The sequence below is a fragment of the Jaculus jaculus genome, chromosome 3 (genome assembly GCF_020740685.1).
Source record: "Jaculus jaculus isolate mJacJac1 chromosome 3, mJacJac1.mat.Y.cur, whole genome shotgun sequence".
NCBI classification, from domain to species: domain Eukaryota; kingdom Metazoa; phylum Chordata; class Mammalia; order Rodentia; family Dipodidae; genus Jaculus; species Jaculus jaculus.
In genome coordinates, this window is record NC_059104.1 from 92572238 (window position 1) to 92593187 (window position 20950).

At 45.4% G+C, this 20950-nt stretch overlaps 1 protein-coding gene across 2 annotated transcripts in view; it reads right to left on the reverse strand.

The window, feature by feature from the left end:
* Sorl1 (sortilin related receptor 1) overlaps positions 1-20950 on the reverse strand; it is a 181478-nt gene that overhangs the window by 57123 nt on the left and 103405 nt on the right. For both annotated transcript variants that reach the window (XM_045145521.1, XM_004667350.2), the window contains exons 19-26: positions 19226-19317; positions 17658-17904; positions 16876-17014; positions 10821-10994; positions 8929-9042; positions 6230-6352; positions 5761-5880; positions 1666-1791 (exon numbers count right to left, since the gene is read on the reverse strand). In XM_045145521.1, coding sequence (XP_045001456.1) covers positions 1666-1791; positions 5761-5880; positions 6230-6352; positions 8929-9042; positions 10821-10994; positions 16876-17014; positions 17658-17904; positions 19226-19317 — 1135 coding nt within the window. The remainder of the gene's footprint in view (positions 1-1665; positions 1792-5760; positions 5881-6229; positions 6353-8928; positions 9043-10820; positions 10995-16875; positions 17015-17657; positions 17905-19225; positions 19318-20950) is intronic.

The window sequence follows — 20950 nt, forward strand, 5'->3', positions numbered from 1 at the left end:
TTCCGTGACTCTAAAAACAAAGAAAGAAGACATGAGTCCATTATTATTACATTCTAGATTTTAAATGGTCTTCATTCAAATCACCTGCCACCTTAGTTTTTCAGAATCCTAACCTGAAGCCCCACAGGAGAATGTCTGCACAGAGAAGTCCACAGCAGCCTGAGGCTTCACAGCCAGCTCCAGGGGAAGTGCAACTCGAACTGAGGCATTCTGATGTTCAGCTCTGAAGCCTTAGTCCACTGACACTCCCGACAGGAGACTAGAAGTCAGCTCTACCAGAGCAGGAGCAGCCTTTGCAAACCTTGGAGCTTTGCTCCATGAAGGTTCTGTCTGAGGCAAGAAAGTGTTCTAATCCTATGAAATGTCATCAATCCTAGGAAACTCGTCAGAAGACATCACTCAGGAAAAGGTGCATGAGACCAGTGACTTGGGAAAATGCTTAATATTACTCAGTGAAAAAATTTTGAGGAGATACAGTATGCCAGGCATGGTGGCTGACACCTGTAACCGCAGCACTTGGGTGGCTGAGGCAGGTAGATTGCCATGAGTTCAAGACTAGCCTGGTCTACATAGTGAGCTCAGGACAGCCTGGGGCAAAAAAGGAGGTAAAATACAACAGACAAACACACTCATAAATTAGTGAAAATAATTAAAATATAAAGCCTAACATAAAGAGAGATGAGAGGAGCATGCCGTGTAGGATTGCGGGGATGCATGTGGTACAATCCAGCAACAAGGAGAAGTGGGTGATGGAGGGAACTTCTGACCCTGAGACTCGCCATGAGCCACATCTTCTAGGAAATATCTCAAAGGAAAAGCAAGCCACCAGGTGTGTTGCCTCGCTCCTGTAATCCCAGCACTTTGGATGCTGAGCCAGGCGTATTTCCGTAAGCATGAGGCCAACGTGGTTTACACAGTGAGTTTAAGGTCAGTGTCTGGGCTAGAGTGAGACCCTGCCTCAAACAAAGCAAAAATCAAAGAACAATCAAATGAGGCAGCGGTGCAGCGCCACAGGCCGGGGACATGCTACACAAATCGCTGAATCGCACAGAATGGGTTGCACGGGTAAGAATTATGCATCAATAAAGCCCTTAAAAACTGCTTTTGAAAATTCTTAATTATTTTGATTTCTTAATTCTAAGAAGATGAAGAGTTGTGCTGGCTGTGTGTGTGCTTGTGTGTGTGTGTGTGTGTGTGTGTGTATGGTACCCAACCAGGGATCAACTAGGCAAATTAAGTGATTATAATTAATATAAAATGAGTATGCATCTCCCCTAAGAACCCTCACTATCAAAAAATACTAGTATTATGGAGATAGCTCCTTTTAAATCCTGTCGTAAAAGGAACAGAATGTACAACAAAACATACAAAACAGCTCCAACCCTACAAAAGTTTGGACTGTGGACAGAAGGATAAAAACAGAGAATCTTATTATTTGGGCAGAGAAACAGAGGTAAGTTGTTTCATTCTATGGTGGCACTGTGAGTGAACAACTGCTCGCTGGTGACTAAGACCCGTCAGCCTCCCCATCCATCATGGTGCAGACTGGAAGCCCAGGAACTCTGGGGAGCGCAGGACTGGGTTTCATCTCTTAGCCCATGTGCCATCCCTTCCTGAGGGGCAGGCTGAGGAAGTGCCAGTTAGGGGCAGAGTATTTGCATTTACCACAACTGATGGGATCCTCATCAGAGCCGTCCTGGCAATCCGAGTCACCGTCACACGCCCACCGCTGGGGAATGCAGTGCCCGTTCCGACACTGGAAGTTGGAGGCCTCACAGGTGTGGTAGATGGCTGCCCGCAGAGAACAGAGCACAGTTATTCTTCCTCCTCTCCTACCCCACCGCTATCTGAAACTCATTCAAGTGCATGAGATCTGCCTCAAATCCAACTCACAGTATAAATGACTACTCTGTCACATCTCTCCATTCTCTGGAAACAGAAAGCTGTTTATGACTATAAAGAAAACCTATGATGAAGTTTAATCACAGAAACAGTGAGACATAAACAACAATAATAAAATGGAACAAGTATAACAATATACCATTATAAAACTCATGAACTATTTCTGGAAGCTTCCATTGAATGTGTTCAGATAATTGTTGGCCACAGATATCTGAAGTGGCAAAAGCAAAACCATGGGGAAGGGGCTCCTGTAACCCAGACAGGCCCTCTGTTGGTTCAGCTGTGTGGAGAGACATCTTCACAAAAATGAGGAGGCAAAACAAACAAGAGTGGGTTGTTGACAGCAAGCTAAAAACTCAATTGAGATGATTGGCGGCAGACTGCTCCAGGACTGGGGAAATTGGCTAACAATGTCCTTTAGAATTTCTACTGTAATTGACACTATTTTCTTTCTTTCTTTCCTTTCCTTTTCTTTTCTTTTCTTACCCCCCCCACCACCACCACACACACACCAATGGTCAGAAATACCAAGTACCAGATTCTTCAAGCCACCTTAAAATAGGTAGTGATTTGTGTCTTTTCATTTCTCTGAAGATTGAGACTATGCTTAGAAGTATGCAAAAATGTATGGGAAATTTCAAAATGTACAATCTCTGGCACTTAGAATCCATTAAACATCTTTTTAAAATCTACTTAGCTCTGATAGGTATAATCAATGAATCATGCGTGTTACATGTGAGTTTCTGTCCCAGTAATAGCCATTACCAGCATGACTTCTGACTTATTGGTGTCACAAGCCCGACAGCCTTTATAAAACTTCATCATCAAAGCCTTGCTCATTTTCACAAAATGTAAAGTTGCCTAAACCTATTACCATACTAATCTACTTGTTATTCAGCCTATACATTTCATTTTTAATTGAAAACAATTTCAAAGTGCTAGTGGGGTTTCCAAATAACAATTCCAAAAGGCATGTCTCAGATCTACAGATTTAAGCCCAGAAGCTGAGATCACAGAGATTAATCAGTTTTCACAATTTCACTCAAGTGGCCAGGCATGACTGGAATGCATAACACATACCCCCTCCCCTTTTTTTCTTGGAATTTTTCTTTATCTCCTAAGTAATTTACTGTTTCTAAGATTTTGCATGTCTGATAAATAATGCATGCTCAAAAGTAATATTTCAATTACTTATATGGAAAAGATTAACTTTAACCCAGGCTAAAGAATTTGGAGAAGTAAAGGAATTCTTTGCATGAAAGGATTTACTGTAAGGTTAACAGGGTAAATAACCTCACAGACTGAATATCAGTTTCCAACAGAGGTCATTATTCTACCACTTATTCTCTTACTTTAATTTTACCTGACTCATCAAAACCTGCTGGAACACCTGATCAGAAGCAGTAACCAAACATATGTGAGGCAAACAGAGACGGATGTTTAACCCTACAGAAAAGTGCTGTCTTATTTCTTACAAAGCATTGGACTATTAGGAAGGGCAAGAGGGGAAAGAAATGGTTAGAAACCTAATTTAAATATTAATGATATAAAACAAAAGAAGCACAAAAATCTTATGAAGAAATCAAGTCTCAAAATAAAACAGGTGAATCTGCATCACAACAAAAACTAAAGAAAACTAAAGAAAAAACTGAAGAAATGGGTATGTTTTTTGAATATATTACCTGAGAGCACAATCCTAATCACCACAAAAGGTCAGAAAAAAATAGAATAATTTCACTAATAGACTTATGGAAAATAACCACAAGTCTAGATATCCAAACCTATTTATATCCAATATCAAGCATTAAATGTTTATACAAACAATAAATACCTGAAAGTGTTTAGCATGCTCAAACTTCCTCTGCGGAACCACTGAAGGGGGGCTGGAGAGATGCTTAGTGGTAAAGGGGCTTGCCTATGAAGCCTAAAAACTCATGTTTGAATCTCCAGGCCTCACATAAGCCAGACACCCAGAGATGCACACACATAATGTCACACATGTGCACAGGGGGTGCATGCACCTGGAGTTCGTTCACAGTGATGAAAAGCCCCGCATGCCCATTCTCATTCTCTCTTGCTCTCTCTGCCTATTTCTCTCTCTCTCTCTTTCTCTCTCAAATAAAAGAAGGAAAAAAAAAAAACAATGAAGAGCATACATGGAAGAAGGCAGAGGATACAAGAAGTAAGGATAGCTGACAAATACTGACATACCTACAAATTCCTGTGATCATTAACAGTAATGACAGTGACTAATTTTAGGGATTTATTTACTTCCTTATTTCTTTTGTGGTGCAAGGGATCAAACCCAGGGTCTCAAGCATACTGGGCAAGCACTTTGCCACTGACTTACAGTCCATGCCTAATGTTAAGATTTTTAACACATAAAACTGAAACACTAAACATTTAGTGTTTTTAAGTATCCAGTATGTCACTATTTTAGTGTGGGGATTGTGGACAGAGATTTAAAGTGCTTGTAAACCTATGAGAGTTGATAAGTATTGAGAGCACAAATATTAAAATTAAAAGAAAAAAGAACAGGGCTAGGGAGATAGCTCAGTGGTTAAAGGCACTTGCTTTTCAAAGCCTTTTGGCCTGGGTTCAATTCCCCAGTACCCACATGAAGCCAGATGCAAAAAGTGGTACATGCATCTGTAGTTTGTTTCCAGTGGCAAAGGGCCTTGGCACCCCTCCCACAAAGTAATAAATAAAAATGCTTTGAAAATAATTTTTTTAAAGTTAAAAGAATAAATCAAATATATTTGTTCCAATGTAATAAGTCAGTTGAAGGGAATAAAGACCTCCAAAAGCCTCATGGACAGCAACACACACAGCACAGGGAACTCATGCAAGCTGAGGCCACCAGGAGGGCAACTGGCCCTGAGTAATTTCCTTTGGCTTAATTTAATAAGTCAGGAAATGAAGTGTCAGGCCCGCATCATAATGAGCTCACATTCCCGCTCCAGTGACTGTGAGACATCCAGGAGGAGAATCGCCCTTAAGAGGGGTCATAGGGCCAGTGGCACAAGGCCGCAGCTCACGGGCAAAACTACCTTCACCTCAGTAAGCCCTGCCAGGAGGAAACCGGAGAGAGAGTCAGGAGGCCGCGACAAGCCCAGCCACAGGACTGAAGCTGATAATTCACTCTGTAAGACTGCTGGAACCTACGTTGATGCAGTGTCTGTGCTAACAAGATGTTCAATTATAGTGCAACCTGCAAATTGAAATGACCAAGCACACCCCTCCAATTGTTAGCTAGTCACCTATCCAAGCTTGCAGACAGTAGTCTTGGCAGCTCCTGGCTGACCTCCTTTGCCTTCCTGCACAGGCCATTCCTGCAAGCATCGATGCACTCCCCTGCAGCCTTCTCAAGACAGAGGCACAGACAGCAAGATGGCGCCACCGACCGCATGGGTCTTCTGAAGGCTGGGACTCGGGAAATTACCAAGTCTGCTGAGTGATGCGTGTGGCCACTATTCTGGAAGGGTTGGGACTAAACTACACAGCAAATGACTCACCCCACAGTGAAATTTGGGGATTTTATTTTTAATTTTAGTTTTCGGCAAATTGTAATTATATACAAATACAGAATCAAAGTAAAGGGTGTTCAGTAAGATTTGGTTTTATTTCTCCACAATTTTCCCAACTCCCTAGTCTACTTGCTGCCAGTGTATAAATCACTCTGAACAACACGGACTTCCTAATTTTATCACAGACCAGATCTGTGAGGAGTGCGGAACTAGCTGACTTCTCACATGCAGGCTAATTCTCAGAGTCTAGATGAGGTGAACCTCGAGTTCCATGAACCTAATGAGTTCATGAACAGAAGAGCACCGTGCACTCAGCTGGGGACGTACTGACCAGTACAGTTGGCTTCGTCAGACCAGTCCCGGCAGTCGTTGTCCCCGTCGCACACCCAGGACGAGCGGATGCACATCCCCGAGCTGCAGTTGTACTCGTCGCTGCGGCACTGGTGCGTTTCTACCGGAGAGAAAACACACGCGACCGTGCCTCTGAGGTCGAGGCGCACATGGGTCAGCAACAGACCCACCCGGCTGGTCATCCACGGACAGCATGGACAGGGAGGCCTCTGCCCAGGGAAGTTGATCATTGGTCATTGGTGACTGTGCGAGCAGGAGTCCAGCACTCTATTAGCTCTGGATCAAGGGTCTCCAGAGGAACTGAACACGCAGACAACCCTACCATGGAGCTTACAAGTCATAAAGCCTGGGATGGCTATCAGAGAGTCTCCCCTTCCACCTCACCCTACCCGCCAGTCTGCCTGCCTTCGTGGGCAGATGAGGGTCGCCTCCCACGAGCAGCCCCTTACCACAGTGACTCTCATCACTGTTGTCCCCACAGTCATCCTCAAGGTCGCACTTATAGGAGAGCGGGATACAAGTCCCTGACTCCTGGCACCGGAACTGGGTGTCCACATCACAGACCGTGGTGGCTAAAATTGAAAAGACAGGACACACTTCTTAGAAACAGTGCATTCCCCCAAGCACAAACGTCACTGGAACACTAATTAAAATGAACAAGGGAGGGCTGGAGAGATGGCTTAGCAGTCAAGGCGCCTGTGAAACCAAAGGACCCCGTGTTCTACTCCACAAATCCCACGTTAGCCAGACACACAAAGCTGAGGCACGCGCAAAGTCGCACGTGCCACTAGGTGGTGCAATCATCTGGAGTTCGGTTACAGTGGCTAAAGCCCTGGTGTACCAATTCTCTGTCTCTTCTCTCTCTCAAATAAATAAATAAATAAAGTACAAAAGGGCAGACTTATTGAAATTATGGTAGCAGGAATTAAACCCACACCTCATGGGAGAAGTAATCCATGAGAAACTTGAAGCTTACATCCAAGAGAAGCAAGGGCATGATTTTTTTTTTTCCCCCAAGGACAACTGGGAATAGAAAGAGAGGTTAGAAATTGACCCTGTCATCTGTCTAGAAGATAGAATGTGGGGCTGGACTACCTCCTAAGATCCCTTCAGATGTGGAGGAGTCTTTCTAAGTGACAACCCAAGGGAAGCCCAAATTCATACACAGGAAGAATTCTGCAGCAGAAACACAAGTTATATCGACAGTCAGGCAAGCCTGGGTATCAAATCCTGGCTGGATCTCTTCCTTTGGCAGCTAAATTTGCCCTCCTCAAGCCTCTGTTTTCTTAGCAGTAAGATGAGAGTAAGGTAATTAGGTCAAGAGCTTATCATCACAGTTAGAGACCTATGTGGATTCTCCTACAAGTTAGCCTCACGGGTGTGCCTCTACTCCAACTTCCACAGACAGAGATGACACCTGCCCAGTGGTATTATTATGAAAAAAGACAAAAACAAAGGCTTGGGACTAGGATCTATTGGTAGGATGCAGAAATCAGGCTTTCAACAAGTGTCTCTTCTCTCCCTCGTCATGCCTCATGCTCTTCTGAAAAGAGGATGTATACAGAATTCGATTTCTTCCCTCTCTTAAACAGAAATTTTCCGACTGATGCATCACTGCTAAGGCCCAGAAAAATGACCCCTGAGGAGAGGCATGGGGAAGGAAGCAGCTGGGGAGCTGGTACGCCGGGTACAATGTGGCAGAACAGAATCCTGGGATGCAGGGTGGGGGTGTGTGATAAAATGGAACGCCAAATGGCAACACTGCTGTGAGACACACTGGCAGCTCTTATTTGAGGTTCCATTTCTTCTCTGTAATTGAGCTCATGGTAGGAGGCAGGGGATGAATGCAAAATGACAAGACTGCAGGGGATTCACATCAAAATCATAGTCTCTGACATCCACCCAGCTGGAAGAGTCTGTTTAATAGGGAGGGAAATGACTGACAACATCCGTCCCGTGTCGCCCACCCCTCTTCTCTTCCCTGGAAGCTGGAGAGTCTCATTGTCACACACACACCCCCATGCCACAGCACCAAGTCACACCTTCCTGGTCCTGTAGTGTTGCTCAGGGACAGGGCACCGTTCACCATCTGGATAAGCATGCTACCCTTCATAAGGAAATATTAAATCCAGACATTTCTCATTACCTCACCCCTTTCATAGCTGACCTGTGAGGACCTGGGCCAAGTGGAACTGGGAGAGGGCATACAAATCAATGCCAGTGGGTGGGAGCAAAGGGCCCTGAGGTGCATGTGGCGGGGCAGAGCACTGAGTAGAGGTGGAGGGAAGAAGTCATGTATGACATGCCGAGGTTAGCGCATCAGGACTCCTGTGGGTGATGGAGGATGTGGTTGGTGCACTGGGACATGGGGTGGATAGAAGGGCAGCACAGTGCAGATCGTGGGGAACCTTGTGGATTGTCTTTCAGCAGTTGGGGACCACTGCGGTAAGATGGTAAGAACTTGCCTTTGCAAGGATGTGTGGTCACAACGTACTGGATGGGAGATGGACCATTAGCAGGGAAGCCAGAAACCAAGGCAGGCTTGTCTTTCAAATCCATCATTGTGGACAGTTGGAGGCTTGCTCACCCATTTTCACAGGAAGAACAGATTGGTGGGTGTCCCCTGATACTTGTATGGTCCTGTGTCTCTGTGTGGCTTCACATAGGTACTAATCAGCTATTAACAATCTTTCTTCAGCCCGGAAGACATCCCATATTAACTCACTGGAGTAGTTTATGAGGTTGCACCCATTGTGTGGCTTTGAAAAGACTGAATATTGTATTTACAAACCAAACAATGTCACCTGCCACTGACCCCAAGTCACCAGCTGTATTACAGTGCAAGGGTCAAGATAAAAGCTCAGACTGTCGTATCAGCTCAGGTTTCAGCTATGGATGCTTATTTATAAATCTCTTGTAAGGAATAGTCAACCTACATATGTGATATAAATATACACATGGAAATATAAAACAATACCATATATCTAGTATGCAGTTACATATGAAGAGGTATTTTTTCTGTCACACCCCATTTTAGACAGGTTTTAAGACAGGGTGGCCAGGTCCCACTCCATCACGATCTGGTCAGCCTTCTGCGCCATGGCACATCATAACATCCTGTGAACTTTGGCTACGGCAGAAAACTCACGGCAGTTCCTCTCATCGCTCATGTCTCCACAGTCATTGTCGAAGTCACACCACCAAATGCTGTTGATACAGTTCCCGTTGCTACAGCGATACTGGTTGCGAAGACAGGTGTTCTCTAAGCATCAGGAGTGGGTGGGAGAGGAAATGAAACCAACATTAATCTTACCAATCTACCACAGGACTTTCTCTTTTGAGTTTTCATTTCATTCTGCCTTGGATAGGACAGAGCGGGCACAGTGGCCAAGCAGGCACATGTGCAGACAAGGCAGGAAGCACCCCCAAGGAGCCAGCCCCCTTTTGCCCTCCTCAATTAAAGCTGAGTAAGGGAGCAGGTTGGAAGTATTTAGAGGTGGCTACTATGATGAAAAAGGAGAGAAGACAGCAAGGGTCTGTCAGGCAGCAAATCTAATATGTCAACAAAGTAATATACAAATGACACAAGCAGATCCTCCGTGGACTATGTCTACAGTGGACTGTGCATGTGTATATATAAAGACATGTGCCTATGGGTTACGCATCCAAGATTCAGCCAACTACAGACCCAAAAATTACACCAATACTGAAAAGGAACAAATGTTTCTCTTGTCATTACTCTCTGAACAATACAATGTAACCCCTATTTCCACAATATTTATATAATATTAGGTATTATAAGTAACCTAGAGATGATTTAAAGTATGCAGAAGGGTTAGTATAAGTTGTATACAAATACTATGCTACTTTATATAAAGGACCAGTTAGCATCCATGAAATTTACTATCCTGGAACCAATCCCCTGGGATACAGAAGAATGACTTACCCATCATATATCGTGAATTTGGTAACTGAATGGGTGACTAAGATTTTACTAAAGTAATATTTTACACCATGACTTCCTTAAAGCAAGTACTTATGTAAAAAAAAATACATCATCTAGCAAAATGGGTCAAGAGTACAGGATGATCAGGGGCTCTCTTCTTGTCGGGGTAACCAAAGGTATTCTCACGGCAGACAAAGAGAAACCTCTTTACTCTCCTCTTGGAATGTTATATTGACTCCATTTCTTTCCAAATAGCTTTAAGATGCCATTCAGAGCCCAAAGGAAGGCTTGTGTTTTTAAGGAAGGAAGGCTTGTCTTTTTCCATCCGTATTTCTTAAGGAAGCTGGACTTATATAAGGCTTCCATTGTATATTTGACCCCCCTGGCCTCAGAGAAATGAGGGTAGGATTGCAAAGCAAATATCACCTGGGAATAAAGCAACGCTAGGCTTCTGCTAGCAATCTAGGCACTCCATGGCCAGGCCCCCTTCCAGGAGCTCCCACTGATAGAAATCTAGGGCTGGGAAATGATGAGGGAAAATTATAAAAGATAGGTTAAAAACAAGGTTCTCAGAGGAAAAATCTGTGTATTCAAATTCATAGGCAAGGCTTCTCTAGCCACTCATTTGGGTTGTGGTTTGGAATTCCAGACTTTACTATCCTTGTAAATACAGGTATGAGAGTTTGGATCATTTGGGGCTGTGGGGTGGTAGACAGACACCTGCCTCATGTGAGCAGTCTACTCTGGTATAGTCAAGTCAGTTGTATCAGCAAGGCCATTTGACCCAACTCATTGAAAGCACAATTTGGAGAACCTGGATGCTAGGAGCAGTTGAGTAGAGGAAGCCACAGAAGGAGAGAAAGTTGGACCCTGAAAAAAGCTTGTGTAATCTGCCATCAAACCAAGGGGTGTGGCTACTGCTTTTACAGAAAGAGCTCAGGCCTGTTCAGAATGGGCCCCAAAGGGTCACAATCCATGACATCCCATTTCTACCTGAGATTTGTTCCATTAACCTGAAAGCTAGGAAACATGGAGCGCTGGGTCCAAGAAGGCAGAAAGAAAGGAAGGAGATGGTAGACAGAAAAGAATTGTACCTTCTTTAACACAGGTATTGTTCTTCAGCTGATAGCCCTGAGGACAGTCACACATCAGGTCCCCCGAGGGGAGGACACTGCTGGCTACACCATCAGGACACCTGCAGCTTTTGCTGTTGTTGGCTTTGGGGAGGCACAGCAGGCTGCAGGGCTGGGGCACACAGGCGTTTCTTCCTGGAGAGAAGACACACAGAAGCAGCATCTAGGTTAATACACGCCACGAGGGAGCCCTGAACAGACACCGCCATGAGAAGCTCAGAAGAGCTCTATGGAAACCTGAGCTTCCTCCATGCTGACAGCCTCCACCTAGGGGCCTGACCCACATAGCGACCATTTCCCCAGCAGCTTTCCTCCAGGCCTCAGCTCTGTCAGACTGCTCAGGGCCAAGCAAGGCAGCAGAAGCCCCCCCAGGACTGTATAACTAGGTTACTGAAAGTTCAGAAACAACCAGAGGGGCAGGAGCTGGGCTAAGAGTTACAGACATACAGGGGCGGAGGTGGTGCATAATAAACCAAACCCTTGTGCTAACTGACGCAGCAAGGAAACAAACTGAGTATGCAGGTGTGGTCACCTGCAGTCAGGAGACCAGAAGAGGCTGCTGGGGGGAAAGAAATGCCACCAGGGCCCCAGGGAGAGAAAGGGTGGCTGTGCCACTCTCCACTTCAGTATCCATAAGGTTCAGTCAGCCCTCTCATGCTTGCATCCCTGACCATCTCCTTTGATTCTTTCAGTAGCACTGTTCCCTTACACTAGCTTGAGTGGGTTTCTGCTTCTTAGGAATTAAAAACAAGTCCTTCATTACAACATATACCTGGTTAATATTAAGGACTGGAGAAAACTCCAGGCCTTCCTGTCTCAATTGCTTATGTCAGAGGATAGTTAACGAGCTAAATGTGTAATTAGCCACAGAACACATTAGCCATTCTCACACACTAAACCCTCAGGGCAAGTTACTATGGATCTGGCCATTTCTGATATTTTCATCACTTCCACTTAGCAAAGAGGAGAGAGCCCCGGAACTACCACAGTGAAGATGGCAAAGGTGTTTTCCTGTCACCCACCTTTCCATGGTGGAAGGAATGGATATATCACCTACTGTCTTACAAGGAGAAGTTTGACTGTGGAGAAATTGTGAGTCATGTTTTCTTTCCCCTGGGGTTTTTAATCATGAAAATGAGGGGAAAAAAAAAAACTCTTTTTAAAAACCTTATTTTATTTTTATTTATTTATTTATTTGCAAGCAGAGAGAGAAAGACAGAGAATGGGCATACCAGGGCCTCCAGCTACTGTAAATGAACTCATGTGCCACTTTGTGCATCTGCCTTTACATGAGTACTGGGGAGCCAAACCCGGATCGTTAGGCTTCGCGGGCAATTGCCTTAAACACTAAGTCTCTCTCCAGCCCCAAACACAACTATAAAACTCAGCTGTTGGTTCTTGGCCTATACTATTTCATCGCTATCCCTTCCACACATACACACCAAATACTCATTTCCATCCACATAGGACTTAGCTAAGCTGGGTCTCCCCTTGCCTACAGACTAATAAACAAGGCTCATTGATGACAGTCATTACCGATAAGATTGATTCAAGACGTTGGGCGGTGCCAGCACCTTATCAGTTTTAAGTGACACTGCAAATAAAAAAGTGAAAATCACAGTGATTTAGCAATGACGTCATTCTGATGGGGAGGAGGGTACACTAGCAAATAGAGCAAAAATGCACACCCAGAGCAAGAAACCCACATGGCAAAGCATTCAAGAAAGTCTGGCAGACAACTCAATCCACCATAACAGCCTCACTGGCAGAGCAGACTCAGCAGCTGACCAGAGCAGAAGCCCTGGACCTCAGTTCACCCCGACATCTGCGGCACCAACTGCTCCTTTCGTTCAAATGTACAAGTCCTTGGCGATAAGAGGGGATGCAGATTTGATACAGGGCCATCACTAATGAAAAACAATTCAAAGAGGATATAGGACAGGTTGTTTGTGTTCAGAGGATAATGTACGCTCTATGTTCCAAGAAATGAACAATAACAGAATATGTAATTTAAACATACTCAATTACAGGAGGACACTTTCACATAGATTATCCTCATAAAAATTGACTAACATTTTCACATGCAGAATAAATGTTCCTAGCCAAGCAAACAAGAGCTTGGGTCCTGTTTTTAGGAGGATTATTCAAGCAAAGCTGTATGGCGCTGTAGTCTGAGAGGCTACACAAGGACAAACCTCAAACCAGCCACCAGGTCTGAGTGTACGAGGTGAATAGAGGAGAGGATTCCAGCTGGCATAAAGCTGCAGGGAGTGCCACATGAAAGAGACTGGGGAAGGGGACAGAAGGAAGGAGCATTCAGCCACAGACCCTTACAAAGGATGGCAGCATTCTGCACAGGGGAGGTGGCACACAGTATGAAGTCCACTGTATGGACACGTGGGGGCAAATGCTTTCAAAGATGTCCCCTCGGAAGACCAAGCACCTAACCCCAGCACATCCTCACAAGGCATACTAAGAACATTTTCAGAATTCCTTTTCCAAATTAAACATATCTCAGTTAAATATCCATTTGGGTGACAATTATCAAAATCAAGCCACCTCAAACAATGAATACTCACCCACATTACTGATATTTAAAGCCATGTATTTAAGAACTCCAAAATACCAACCTCAGATGAAGATGGCAATAATGTTACAAAGCCACCTCTTTAAAGGAAAAGCATTCTGTGAAGAAGAGAGGAGCATGGCACTCCTGGAAAGTCACACAGGTACCATGACAAGAAATGTATTCACCTATAACCAAATATAATGAACTGATAATTCTTCCAGGCCAGACTAACCCAGGCCAGAATCCATCTAGCTGCCATGTTCTACGCTGCTGTCAGACAACCAGAGCACGGCCGTGACAACGGTCATTCACAGAGTCAGCCGAGCCTGGTATCTTTCCAGGTTCGAAGTATGTAACCTGGACAAGTCACTAAACCTGACTTCTGCACATCCACACGTACAGAACAGGAAGGGCCATAGCACACGTGGATTTGGGGACAGCCACAGAGGGTTACACATGCTACAAAGCACATCAGGATAGTATGGATGATGAAGAAACCCCTGAATACATGTAGTGGTCATCATTTTATGCTCAGCTAATAGTCCCATATGGGTTAGGAGAAGACAACACAAAATGAAGATGGCCTGGCATCCAGGGATGTCTAGTGGTGCCTTGGGTTTGTGATATGCTCTCAGCACCCTCCAGAGGCAGGCAGGTAGGAGAAGACAAAGTCCAAGGGCAAGGGGCACGCAGTGCACACGGCAGCGCCGACAGTCAGGCTCACAACACGAGCCTGAACCCAACTGGTCCAAGAGGTTGGAGACTTGCTCCTTTTGCCCTGTATCTGCAGGCAGAGGGCTTCCTGGGAGAATCCTGCTCACCACCCAAAGAGGATGGAAGAGATTTCCAAACAGAGAGCAGATGCAGTGTCCTTGGGCCTTAAGCTGATCTCGTACCCACCGGCACACTGCCTGCTCAATAGCCTTTCCTTTGTCCACCCCTGCCCTGGCCCTGCGGACTAGTCCAACGACTTTAAATGGCTGAGACAAAAAGGACTGAAAATGACACCAAACCTGAGATTCACAGGCTTGTCTGTGCGGCACCAAGAGACAATGTGCCCATGTGCTGAGGGCACAGGCTCCCTTCCACCCTCCCACCGTGCCCTGAGCTCTGGTGGGACTATCCTTCAGCTCAAGCTGCTGGGTTGAAAGGAAGCCAAGGCAGGAAGTGGGGAGCCTGGGACCACCAACCTCAGCAGCACAGGGTGTCCGGAAGCCCCCTGTGCACACAACCCAACACGTACCTAGGAGCACCTGTCAACATGAACCCCACTCTTCCAGACTGGGTGGCAACCTAGGGAATGAATGCTGACAACCCGCTCTGTGGGCCTGTAAGGTGAAACAGCAGACACGGCATCCTCCCACACAAGCCCAGAGGTGACCTGGCCAGGGCTGAAAGCAAGAACATTTCATCTCAATCTACTTAAAAAGCAGGTGTCTCTTGAGGCCAGTCTGGGCTACACGAGACCCAATCTCAAAAGCAACAACAGCAAAATGACTGATGGCTCCTCTAAAAAGGAATGTGCTCTCCATTAAGTGACAGTTCTCACACTGGTAAGAACCTCAAGGAAAGCTACTGAATACCTATGATTTCATCCCCTAATCTGCAAGCAACGGATCATGGTAACAGCCCTTTCCCACATAGGTCAGTTGTGAGGCCGTAACAGTGATATAGACTTACATTTGTATGATACCTTATAGTCTTGGATGGATATTCTCATGCTATCTTCCCTGGTCCCAAAGAGACAGCAGTGATATCTATAACTGTATTATTTTCCTTGTCAATTTTCTTGTAATATGGTGTGCCAAGAATCACAAACAATATCAAGCCTTCTAGTTAACCATGGGAAAACTAGCAGTTTGTCTGACCAAAGGAGTGTCAGTTGACCTGGGGTGCTATTTAATCCTGCAGAGATGAGGGTGAAGATGTTTAGGGGTGTTTCTCCCTGGGAAGCCTGACCTTTCTTCTGGAGAATCAGGTTGGGTTTGATCTAAGCAAAGGGTAAAGGTATTTAAGGAAGAAAGAATGTTCCTAGAGTCTCTGGCCTCCAGGCCCAGCAGGGCAAGGTCTGGTAGCAGTTCTTAAAGCTTCAACAAATAGACATATTGGTTTATTTATTCACCTGTTATTTTAATAGAATGTTCACTTTTGACCACTTCATACATGCATATAAGCTACTTTGATCACATAGATGTGGAGGACAACTGCAGCCAGGTATTATGGCACATGGTCATTCTCCAAGCACTTGGGAGGCTGAGGCAGGAGGATCAAGAGCTCAGGCCACAGGCTGGGGAGATGACTTGTGGGTGAAGTGCATGCCACACAGGCATGAAGTCAGATCACGGGCACCCACATAAAAGCCTGTTACAGGGGCATGGACAAGCAGTGTAACCCCAACACTGCGGAGGCAGACAGGAAGATTCCCCTGGGGCTTGCTGGCTAGCTGTTCGAGATGAGCTGGAGCTCTGCGTTCAGTGAAAGGCCCTGTGTATGAGAAAGGCAGAAAATCACTGCAGAAGGCAGCAATGTGGATTCCACATGCACCTGTGCACAAGCACCCACACACTTACACATACTCACACACATGCAAGCATACCACACACACACACACACACGCCTACAGAATTCCAAAAGAAAAACAAAGGAGGAAAGCAACTATCTGTCTCAATTGTTTCAGCTCTCCCCCTTCCTATCCATCCCTTCTCTTTTTAACCAAACAAGAACTGAGCATCTAAAGTTCTAGGCTGAAGATATGACTTAGAGATTAAGGCACTTCTCAGCAAAGCCAAAGGTCCCAGGTTCAATTCCCCAATACCCATGCAAAATCAGATGCACCAGGTGGCACATGCATCTGGAGCTCGTGTGCAGTGGCTAGAAGACCTAGCGTACCCATTCTCTCTCTCTCTGTCTCATTCTCTCATAAATGAATGAATGAATGAATGAATGAATGAATATAACATGGACAAATTCGTTTAAAATGTTAGGCACTCTCCTCCTTGGTGTTCAGAGGACCAGGGTGGGCTCGTGATGAAAGCAGCACTACTACACACAACACTGCCCCAGAAGTGGGAAGGTTCCGTGGGCATTCACCCAGCACGCATCACTTCCCGTGAGTGTGCCAAACAGGGATTAAGCACAGGCTGGGACTCTCCCAGCTGCAATAGAAGCCATGCCACCCATCAGTGAGGAGCCAAGGGCGGGAGGGTGTAATTATCCACCATGTACCAGCACTCTAGGCAGGCAAAGCATGCTGTCTTCCAGCTGTTTGTGTACCATTAGAAAAGAAATTAAGATGTCATTAGGAAGAAATTAAATAATGTGCATGTTGTTGTGACAACAAAAGACGTGGGCTGCCAGATCCTGCTCTGAGTGAAGATCGCCCACATGCATGCAGCCCCTTTCCTTGAGACCAGCCCTGGGGAGACAAAACAGGAGAGCAGGCCTCACCAGTGTTCTTGCCCTTGTAGAAGATCTTCATGTCCATCAGGCCTGTGAGCTGGCTCTCCAGAACCTCCATCTGCGATCCACTATATTTGGAAGCTCGGAATATGCTGAGCTGTGACCAGTCGTCCCAGTAGATTTCATTCTAGAGAGAAAACCTCTTCCTGTCAGTCCAGCTCTGTGGTGCTTCATTGCAGATGCTCGGTAAGGACAAGTGCCACCTCCTCTCCATGCATTTAATGACTGCCATTTATTAACTAATCAGCCAGGTTGAAATTCCACTTCCTTGTAACACTCAGTGGTTTTATTAAAACCTCGCCAACTGCCCACAGGAAGACATTATCTATCTGGTGAGTATTGCTGGACTATAGACAAGTACCTTGGTTTAAAATTTCCTTTCCCATTTTGCCCTCTAGAATGAGGAAAAACTGAAGGCAATGTAGCCAGTATGCAGCTCATCTCCAGTCAGCAGATGGAAAAGCAAAGAGACTTCACCAGAGGCAAAGCTATGCCACCCAAAGAAGGTAAGTGGCAGCCAAAAGCAAACCAAGAAGGCTCGTGGAAAGGAACCTCTACTTTTGATCTTCTGACATGAGGCAGTGGTAACAGCCTGTGCCCAACACCCCTCTTTGAGGGCTGCAGTGAATTATAGCAAATGTGGAGGACAGCCTATTTCCTGGACATCAGTCAGCATCTCTGTGACAGTCACTGAGGTCCCAGATCTACAGCTCGCTATCGTCTTAGTCCACTCTGGCAGGCCACACCATGGCAGGGCAAGGAGGACTCACCTTAAAGACAGCAATGGCATAGGGGTGCGGGAGGTTGTCCAGGATGACCGAGCGCTGCTGGCCACTGAACGTGATGCGCTCAATACAGTCCAGGTAGGCGTCGGTCCAGTAGATCCACTCACTGTCCACGGAGATGCCGTTGGGCCACTTCACATCCTCTGATACCAGACGATGGGCAGCAGAACCATCCATGTTGCTCCGATAAATTCCCGGCTTCAAGTCTCCCCAGTCAGTCCAGAACATGACCCTGGGTAACATGGAAACAGAACCCACAGCCCATGAAAACAAGACACAAGAGCCCAAATCCTACTTCCCAAGCTAGGCAACCCCCGCCCCCCCAAAGCAATCATGGGTACAATGACTGACAATTATAATGCCTAAAACCACTTAAATCTTTGACTCAGAAACACTTTTTCTACTGGAATTCATTTAAAACCAAATCCTGCAGATACTCTACAAAGAAATCGACATGTGTACATTAACCTCGGTGTTAACTGGTAGAAGCATGGGATGGTATACAATAAAATATACCCACTATAATATTTCAAAATAGTCTACCCAGTAGAACACTATGAAAGTTAAAACTATATGTGCACAGACGAATCTATCTTCAATCCATATATCTTCAAAAGAATACAAAATAAGCCAGGCGTGGGGGCACACACCTTTAATCCCAGCACTCAGGAGGTAGAGGTAGGAGGATTGCAGAGAGTTTGAGGCCACCCTGAGCCTGAGCCAAAGTGAGACCCTACCTAAAAAAAAATTTATATATATATATGTATGTGTGTATATATATATATATATATATATATATATATATATATATAATAATACAAAATAGTAAATACCCTATGACCCTACCTGGTGTGTCCATGCATACCTGGGGGGGGATATATTTAAAAATAATGTTTATACATGGGTAAAAATCTTTCTGAGTAACACATAAGAAACTATTAACAATGATTCTTACCCGTAGAATGTAGGAAGGTGAAGAACAAAGAATGAGAATGGGGGAAACATGCCTTTCCTTTCACAGTCTTCTGTTCAGGTTTAGTGCCTTTAATCAAGAAACTAGATTGCTTTTGTACTTCTTTTAATTAATTCATCAATTGAGTGTGGATCAATGCTAATTCTCAATCATAAATGCAAGGAGACAAAAGTCAATGCAGAATTTTCCTCATGGTGCATATGAGTTTTGAGTAGGAACAACTACATGTGCTGAGGTTGGGTATGTAAGAAAGATGGATTGAATTAAATATTTTTGGCATGCATGAAACTCAAGGTAAAAGTGTATCAGAGGCCTGCCTAGTCACGGAGAGTCTTTTAGCACAACCTTTTCTAGAGAAACCTCCCGCAGATGCAAGACATCAGGAAGCCTGGAAAGAGCCTGACACTTGTTCTTGGAGCTACCTGTCCTTGCTAACTAAACTGGACTTTAAACTGGCCATCAGGTTATCTCCATCAGATTCAAAAGAAGCAGAGGTTCTGCCCCACATCTGCACTTCCCTAAAAGTCTACTTCTGCAGCATTGTTAGCACAATGCTGACTTCCTTTGAGGGTACACTTACCCTTCTTGAGGCACAAGGACCAGAGCCCTGGGCCGATCCAACACAGAGGAGTTGACAATTGTGAGTCGGTAGTCACCGTCTGGATTAGCGACCTGGAAAGCAAGGGAAGAAAGGGCGAGGTGTACCTGAGGCCCTCATAACAGGAGCATAGCCCAAGTCCTCCATCAGCACCCGCCTGCAAACACACCCGCTACGCCTGCTGGATTCTCAGAGCCATTACGGAAACCTGCCTTGATTCCCAGTCAGAGTGCATGCACTGCCCCTGGCTCACGTGACAATTTTCACATGGTTTGATGGAGGAGGAGCTAGAACCCTGTGTGCTAGCTAACCCTGTCATGGGGCCCAATGACCTAAGAGACCTGGTACCTCAGAATTCAAAGAGATTTGGTTCTAACAGACTGATATCCATCCAAAGATGCACATGTCCCTATATAACATTGCACACATTCTGAGTCCATCCTCCTGCACAGTTTAAACCATTCCGAGACTATTTACAAAACTAACTACAGTCTACACACTAAGTAAGTGGTTGCTATCTTACTATGTTGGTTAATAACAAGAAAGAAAGAAAGAAAGAAAGAAAGAAAGAAAGAAAGAAAGAAAGAAAGAAAGAAAGAAAGAAAGAAAGAAAGAAAGAGAAAGGGAGAGAGAGAGAGAGAGAGAGAGAAAGACAGACCTCTGAATGTTCAGTACAGTTTTTTTATTTTGATGTTTTGAATATTTTCAGATCATGGATGTGATACCACATTTCTGGGGGCCAATTATACCCCACCTGTTTGCCTGCCCAGGCTACATCATGCGCCAAAACCACCACAGCCCTACAGTATCCACAAAACCAGTTCTCAATGTCACAGCCTTGCTGTCCATCTCATGATTCTCCAAGCCTGTCCTGAGTGCTCAGCCATATCTCATCCCAGGCCTACCCTCACCACAGGGAGCTTCCCTTCGAGGCTCCGCTCCAGAAGACCCACCTCCTTTCCTAACTCCTCGGACCCACCTTGGTCAAAGATCACCAGTAGTTCTGGTCATGGCTTCATCTCCCCTCACTTTGTACACATAGTACTTGAGTGAATATGGTTGGCCAACGAGCCTGTGAGGAGCAGATGCCTTATGCCTTCAGCCTCACTACGTTGTTCTAGTGCCTGGTAGAGTGCTGGCCACACGCAAGGAAGCAGAGAAAGCAATGATGAGGCAGCCCTCGGTAGCTGCCAGGCACTATCACCTCAGTCCCTTCATCAACGTCCCACGTGGAATCGCGGCAGTGTCCCGTCAGGAGTCACGCTCCACGCTGCAGCACTGGCGGATCCAGGTTCAGCCTGCCTCACGTTTCTTACTCCCCAGCCTCGCAATCATATGCCTGTTCTATGCTCTTGGCAGCACACATCACCCCCAGGACTGTTTACTTTATTTCTCCACCATGTTGTTTCCCTCAATGAAGCCTTTCTTTCCCCCTGTGGGGTTTTGCTTTTTGTTTATGCTGGTTGGTGGGTTAGTTTTGAGACAAGATTTATATGTATCCCAACCTAGTCTTTAACGTACTATGTGGCCCAGGCTGATTTAAAAAACGTGATCCTCCTGCCTCAGCCTCCCAAGTTCTGGAATTAGGTGTGCACCACTATGCCCAGCTCCACTAAAGCTTAAGGCCCGCCAGCATGAGAACTGCACATCTTGCCTGCTATTATATCATCACACCTAACAGCAGGTCTGTCAAATATCACACGCCCA